Source organism: Mus caroli (assembly GCF_900094665.2).
Source record: "Mus caroli chromosome 6 unlocalized genomic scaffold, CAROLI_EIJ_v1.1 6_unlocalized, whole genome shotgun sequence".
In the NCBI taxonomy this organism is placed as follows: domain Eukaryota; kingdom Metazoa; phylum Chordata; class Mammalia; order Rodentia; family Muridae; genus Mus; species Mus caroli.
The window spans coordinates 394,645-402,641 of NW_018388436.1; the positions used below are offsets into that span (position 1 = coordinate 394,645).

The 7,997-nt window shown below is 38.3% G+C and overlaps 1 protein-coding gene across 1 annotated transcript in view; it reads right to left on the reverse strand.

Moving 5' to 3' along the window:
* LOC110287587 (solute carrier organic anion transporter family member 1A1) overlaps positions 1-4,784 on the reverse strand; it is a 42,189-nt gene extending 37,405 nt beyond the window's left edge. The window contains exons 1-2 of the mRNA XM_021154160.2: positions 4,526-4,784; positions 1,334-1,475 (exon numbers count right to left, since the gene is read on the reverse strand). Of these exons, the coding sequence (XP_021009819.1) occupies positions 1,334-1,475; positions 4,526-4,585 (202 nt within the window). The 5' untranslated portion in view covers positions 4,586-4,784. The remainder of the gene's footprint in view (positions 1-1,333; positions 1,476-4,525) is intronic.
* Between the last annotated feature and the right edge of the window lie 3,213 nt (positions 4,785-7,997).

Here is a 7,997-nt window from a genome sequence, read left to right on the forward strand (position 1 = left end):
AAAAAAAAAAAAAAATGGGAATGGGTGGGTGGGGAAATGGGGGAGAGAGGGGAGGGTATGGGGTACTTTTGGGATAACATTGGAAATGTAATTGAGGAAAATACATAATAAAATATATTAAAAAAATAAATAAATAAAAAATAAAAAACAAACAAAAAAAAGAAATCAGATATCACTGGGTTTTGAATGTGAGCATAGAAAAAATCAATATTTACTTTTCACTCTCTACTGGTGCTCTGCTGCCTGGGAAATTAAAGACATACTCCATAGGAAGCCACAGTCTCTACCTATTTTTCATTCCTGCACATTTGCATGCTCATGCTCTAACAACTTCCAACTTAGCATAAAATTGGGCCGACTCTATCTCCTCAAACAGTTTGATGATTTGCCCTCTGCACAAATCTCTTCTTCACATGAACTTGTCCATTTCTTTGTGTGTGAAACCTTTACTCCTCCAGGAGGCTTTCTTCCATAGCACAAATGTGTCATGCAGGATCTTGGGTAACTCTTAGACTGCACTTGCTGCATCTGACACATAGAACACTAGCAGTCTGTATAAGGTCTATGTAAGGCATCAATCCTGAAACCACCACAGGTGTAGGACATGTGTGAAATAGTAAGCACTAAGGAGCTTGACCCTGGGAGTCAGAAGGGTGCATCTTCAGTATTGGTGAGTTTCTCCTCAATCCCAGTTTGCTTTGATGTTTTCATTATATGCATTAAAGACAATTTCACCTTGAAGGAAGTAAAAATTATGATTAAATTGGAGAAGAGAGCTACCAATGCTTCTAGTTCACTTTGTTTATAAAGAGAATCTTTTTGTCTTTGAGCCTTGGTACTCTTATATCCCACTTCATCACCATAAATCAGGTGTTAAAGTTAGTCTACTCTTCTATGGAATTGTGTGTGACAGAGCTCAAACACAGAAAAACTTCCTAGTCGTCTCTAGTGAGTAGGGGAGGGGAGCCATCAACTTCACAGACACAGTAGAGAAAAAGAAATAGTCTCCTTTGGCACACAAGTTTATCCTATATCAAACTTCTAAAATGCCAAGGAAAAACCCTTCACTTGTCTTTGGGTTATCAGGTGGTAGAATTAAAGATTAATACTTTAAATCTTCTGCTATTCTTCGTAGAAAAGGGACTGTCTCATGCTATATGGCAATACTTGAGGGCTGTAATGAGGATATTTAAATAAATGGTTTGTTCACATCAAACCAGGCTTTTCAGTCAACATCAGGAAGTATGTAACTCAGTCAGATTAAATAGGCTGCTGCAATAAATAATGAGAAAATATCAATATATAAAAATAGGTAATTATAAAAATAACTCACCTATCTCAAAGCTCCCAGTGATAAATCCAACTATAGATGTAGGGATGCCAAATTGTCTCTCTATTTGTGTGAGCATGGAATTCATATAAACTCCTGATAGTGATTTGGCCAGGTATGCACATGTTAATGCCATCAGGAACACCTAGGAAGAAAAATGTTTAAGAAAAAAAAGAAAACTTTTAGTTTTGTTGTGTATTTATTATCTACTGATAGAACAGCTTCCACCATGAGGGAAATGATTATATCCATCATAAACAGTCCTTGAACATGCAACAAACTTTATAGTGTAATATCTTCTGTATGTCACTGTGTCCTCATTCTGGAAAAACATAGAACAGCTGGTTAGCAGTGGTGAATTTTGTAGATACTCATGGATTTCCTCTCTTATCAGTGTACCTTATTCATACAGGAAGACAGGGAGTTGTTCTCTGTAAGACACAGCTGCTGATGGGTCACCAGCACTGTACTGTTATCAGCAGGTCACATGTTGTTCACTTTATGAAGGAGAAGGAAGAGAACATAGAATTATACCACGGCATGTGTCTGCAGCAAGCCTACTGTGCTCTCTGCAGAAATGACAGGTCTCTGGATTTCATTGTTCAGTTTAACATTTTGTCCTTTGTTCTGCATTCTTGAACACAACTTTACTGATCAAGGTATCTGTCCCAACCCCTGTCTTTTCTTTAGTAAATTTTATAAACTAAATTTACTGTTGGTTGATTTCATACACACATGGTATATTTGCTTTTTCTCTCGCCCACGAACATCATTTTGTTATTATCAGTCTTTTTCCAAGCTTAATGATTTTTGGTTTTGTTTTGTTGACTCACTAAACCAGGGTCATCTGTCTGGCCACTGAGTTAGAACTAAACATTGGTACCTGGTGAGGTCAGTAATGCATGCATGATTTCCCTGTCCTGGCAAGCTTTTCCTAATGATTGTGTTTACCAAGAAGCAGAAGCTTCAGTCTGGAATAGTAGACATTTTGACCACTCCAACTTTCTAGATAGTTCTAAAGTTAGAGAAGGAAAGGAGTCTAATTTATTTTTAAACAAGTTACCTCTAAAATTTGCCTTATATACTAGTGGTTTGAACATTTTCCCATAACATTTGTACAAATATCTACAATTATTATACTCTAAAGTAACTGTGGTGGTTTGAATAGAAATGGACCCCATAAGATCATAGATTTGAATGCTTGGCCACCAGGAACTGTCATTATTAGAGTAGATGTGGCCTTTTGGATAAAGTGTGTCAGTAGGGATGGAGTTTGAGGTTTCAGAAACTCCTGTCAATCTTGATGTAGAATTCTTAGCTCATTTTCTAGCACCACATCTGCCTACATGCCACCATTATTCTGGCCATGATGTACTAAAACTGAACCTGTAAGGCCCAATTAAATTTTTTAATAAGAGTTGCAGTTATCATTCTGACACCTCACAGCCATAGAAACCTTAACTAAAACAGTTAACAAATACAAACGTTGAGCATTACTGCTTATAATGATACCTGATGATTTCTATCTACAAATGCAGTCTACTAATCACAATACTTATCATTATCTTAAGATTGGAAGCTAGAGATGTGGCTTAGTGGTTTAAAGCACTGGCTGTTCTTGTTGAAAACTGAGTTATGTTTGGAGCACCCACATGGTGATTCAAAACCACCTGCAACTCTAGTTTCAGGTAATCCAACAACTTCTGTCCTTCAAAGACACAAGATATGAAAATGGTATACCAATATCCATGAGAGCAAAACATCCATATGCATAAAATAAAAGATAAGTGTAAAGAAATTAAAGCATCTTAAAGGTGGTTTAATCCTTTCTAAGATGCTTTAGACATCTTAACGGAGGTACAGATCAGGAAAAGAGAAGTTGCCTAGTATGTGTGAGTGCCTGCATTTAATCCTTCATATCAGTAGTATAGGTGAACCCTGAAAGATGAGCACACACAAATACAGTGACAGAGAAAGACACACATACAGCGAGGACACACAAAGATTTTTTTAAAAATCTTAAAATGTAGGACTACCACTACCCTTTTCAAATGAACAACACTGATGTATAAACAGGTTGCATAAATTGTCCAAAATGACCCATCTAGTAAACATCTGGCAAGGATTAGGAGCCAAGAGACCTTGGCTCCTCAGAAGCTTGTAAGAACTTAAGGGTGGTTGGCTTCCAATAATTGATATACATTCTTGCAAGTGAAAACACATTCCAGGGGCTGTCTGATGCCTCTTTTACAATAATATGCAGATTAAATTATGTGTGAATAAAGACAAAATTAACTTTTAATAGGATGATTTAAGAGACAACATCTTAGAGAGGAACATTTTGAGAAACTCTATAGAAACCAAGCCAATGCTCAAATTTCATGGGTTAATATATGCTCACATTCTGTGATGTAAAGATGCCTCTGGAACTATGAGAACAATAATTGTTTCTAAAATATAGAACCCCACCAAAGCATCTAACAAAATGGACTATTTTCTTACAAACAATGATTATTATGTTGCCAAAGCTTGAAGAAAATATTTTTCTAGCCAGGTCATGAAGTCATCTTTACATATTAATGAACAAAGCACTTATGTTATGGAGCCAGTTACTAGCTATGACCCTTCATCTTCTGTCAGGATTCTGAAGCTGAGCACTGGATTAACCCCTGACTTCAGACTAAATTCTATCACAACATAATACATACCTAAAACATTCAAAACCCCATTCTTCTGTAAGAAACTCTAGAGTACTGTTTCTCAACTTTCCTGATGCCATGACCATGTAATATCATTATTCCTGTTGTGTTGACTCAAACCATAAACTTATTTTCATTACTACTTTGTAACTTTCATTTTGCTACTGTTATGAACTATAATTTAAATATCTGATATGCAGAATAATTGATATGTGACCCCTATGAAAGGGTCATCTGACCCATATGTTGAGAACTCATCAGTTGAGAACCACTGCCCGAAATTATTCTGTTTCCTGAATGAATAATACTGATCTGACATCCCTCATTATAAAACCAACAGTTTCTAAGGCAAATAATTGACAACACATTGGGTAAAAAAAGCATTTGTGCTGGAAATTTTTGTGTGAGCTGAGCAATGTTACAAGCACTTTCAATGAATGCGTATTTGAGAAGACTCTCATGAGTATGTGCATGCACACATAGAAACAATCCATACCTTCATCTTGGAGAAGAATCTGCCTTCTTGTGTTGCAATCTTTTTCTCTGTTTCTTCCATGGTGTTCTTCAACTGTTTCCAGTTTCTTTGCTTTAAAAGTTCTACTGCTGTCTTTCTAAGAGAAAGCTGTTAAATAAATTATTTTCTGAACTGTAACAAGTCATCCCCGCAAAAAAATCTCTCTTAGGGATAGAGAGTCTTAGTGTTTTAGTCAGAGTTTCTATTGCTGTGACAAAATACCAGGACCAAAGAGAAATGAAATGGAAAGTGTTTGTTTTAGCTCACAGTTGTTTATTAACTTCATTGCTGAGGAAAGTCAGGACAGGAGCCCAAAACAGCAACCTGGATGCTGGAGCCAATGCAAAAAACCAAGGAGGAATGCTGCTTCCAGCTCTGCTCCTCAAGACTTGCTTGACCTGCTTATACAACCCAGGACTACCTACCAAACAAGACCCACCTACCATGAGCTAGACCCTCACATATCAATTATAAATAAAGAAAATGCACTACAGGCTAGATCATAGGTCAATCTCATTTGGACATTTTTCTCAACAGAAGTCCCCTCTTCCCAAATTACTCTAGTGAATGTCAAATTCATATAAAACTGTCCAGCACAGATAGGGAGGTGGTGGTTCAGTGGTAAAGTGTTTGATTTTTTTAAGCTTGAGGCCCTGACTTTTAATTATTACCAGGCAAGTATAAAAGCTAGGCTTCTCTTCACATGCCTGTAAGCCCATCACTGGGAGGACCCAAAGAACAGGATCACTGCAGTGTGCCAATCTGCCACTCTAATCACATTAACCACCAAGAAGCTGAATGAAGAGACCCCATCATAGAACATAAAAAAGAACATCCTACAGGAAGACATTCAGCATTGACTCCTGGCTTCTGTAATATGCACATGTATACATGTACACCTGCACACATACTTATGGACAGACAAACCCATACACACACACACACACACACACACACACACACACACACACACACACAGGAATAATTTAACCAGTTACTGAAATGTTATAAAAATATCTAGGCATCTAGGCAATTTTTGTTTTGAGTTTTTTTTCTGTTTTTTTTTGTTTGTTTTTTATTTACTCTGACTAAACTTATAAATAACTGCATAGGGTAAAATTGGATTTGTTTGATTTCTATTGAAAAAGCAAACACAAAAATCTGTGCTGATTCTTTGTCAATGTTAAAGATATTCTTAGAACTTAGTAAACTCTGGCCTTAAGCTAATGACAACGTGGTTAAAACCAAGCTTCTCAATTCTTTTGCCAAAGCAAATGTGATCCAGGTGATGCCCTTTGAATTTATTTGAGGGCTCCTGCCTTTCCAAATGGGACAGTATTTGTTATGATTATACTGAACCTCTGCCTCACTGAAGCTTCCTTTGTGGGTTCTTTTCATTGCAAGACTTCTCTGGAGTCTCAAGAAGAGAAACACTTTCTGGGGCACTGTTAATTCCCAGAAACCTGGGGAGACAGTGAGTCATTTTAATCATGAAAACAAACTAAGTAAAAACAACAAATAAGTCTAGGATCTGGGAAAGAATTTAGCAATGCAGGTTTGAAACTGTAGAAGTTAGGAAATGATCAGATACCTAAATAGAGAGGTCCACATGGTTATTTATGACATACATACTGTGTATGGATAAACATGTCTCTCTGTGTATAGGTGATATGTTATTATAAGTATGTATATGCAATGGAGAAAGGGGGCAAGCCCTATTCAACCTCACTAAATTTTCTACTTTTCATCTGGAAAGTAGGATTTATTCGTATTAACTCTAGATGATTTATTTCAACATACCTGGATGACATCTCAGGTATATCCACAGCACTAATTTATTAAAATCCTCTAACACACCCACTTAACAAGTGACCTGGAATGGCTCTAAGTTTATAGAACATTTTAAACATTTATCAGAGTTCCAAATCTCATGGGTGCCTCCACGTGTACTTTTTGGTTGGTGGTTTAGTCCCTGAGAGCTCTGGGAATACTGGCTGGTTCATATTGTTGTTCCTTTGTGACTGAGTCACCTCATTTAGGATGATATTCTCAAGTTCCATCCATTTGCCTGTGAATTTCATGAAGCCATGTTTTTAATGGCTGAGTAGTACTCCATTGTGTAAATGTACCACATTTCCTGTATCCATTCCTCTGTTGAGAGACATCTGGATTCTTTCTAGCTTCTGGCTATTATAAATAAGGCTGCTATGAACATATTGGAGCATGTGTTTTTATTACATGTTGGAGCTTCTTCTGGGTGTATGCCATATTCACCTTTCAGCCATTTGCACAATCTTACCATTTCAAACTGATTCAAGTTGCTGATTTGATATCTAAACTTGCTCTCTCCTCCATTCTGTTTCTTCCCATGTCTGGGGTAGATCTTACATATGGATGTGTAATATCCAAGAGATATTCTGGATATATTTTTGTCTCTCACCAACTACCTGTCATATAAGTTCTAGAAATTCCTCTATATCAGGCTCTGTCAAAGGTCAACCAAGTCCCCTGCAATTCCCTATTTTTGCTATGAGCAAAAATAAACCTAAAAAAAAAGAAAACCAAAAACCACCCAATCAACCAAACATATAAAACCTCTAAAAAGTGGCCACAAGTCCTTCTGGTCAGCACCAGCTCTGGGCTACCTTGGGCGCAAACTCAGTGGACGGTCCCATGGTGCCCAGAAGACTCTCCACCCCTCAGGCACCCTAGCATGCCCAGGATCCTAGGATCACTGGTGAGTGGAACAGAAAATCTGGTCCAACACAACTGGAAGTGCCTGGGACCAGCAGGATCAGGGACATAGGAACCCCCCTGAACAGCCACTTGGTTCCTTCAGGTTGGCTCTGGTCTACCTTGGCTTTGAACTCAGAGGACAGCATCACAGTCCCCAGAGGAGGTATCCCTTCTGGGCTCTCTAACATGCCTAGGATCTTAGGATCCCAGGATCTCGGGAGCTTGAGCACACAAGGATCTCAGGGTCTCAGAGAAAGCTTGACAGCCAAGAACTCTGACACACCCAGAATCTCAGGATCACAGGATACTGAAATCACAGGATCACAGAGAAAGCTGGACTCTGAGGAATTCTGTCTCAACCAGGATTACAGGAAGGACAGACTCCAATCAGATATATTGAGGGCAGGGGGCACTTGAGATAATCAGATGTTGGGAGGCAATCATAAAAACAGAAGCCACAGAAAGCAAGGATATGTGGCATCATCAGAACCCAACTCTCCCACCATAGCAAATCCTGAATACACCATTACATCAGAAGAGCAAGATATGGATCCAAAGTCACTTCTCATGATGATGATGGAGGACTATAAAAATGACATAAATAACTCCCTTAAAGAAATCACAAGCCGGGCGTGGTGGCGCACGCCTTTAATCCCAGCACTCGGGAGGCAGAGGCAGGCGGATTTCTGAGTTCGAGGCCAGCCTGGTCTACAAAGTG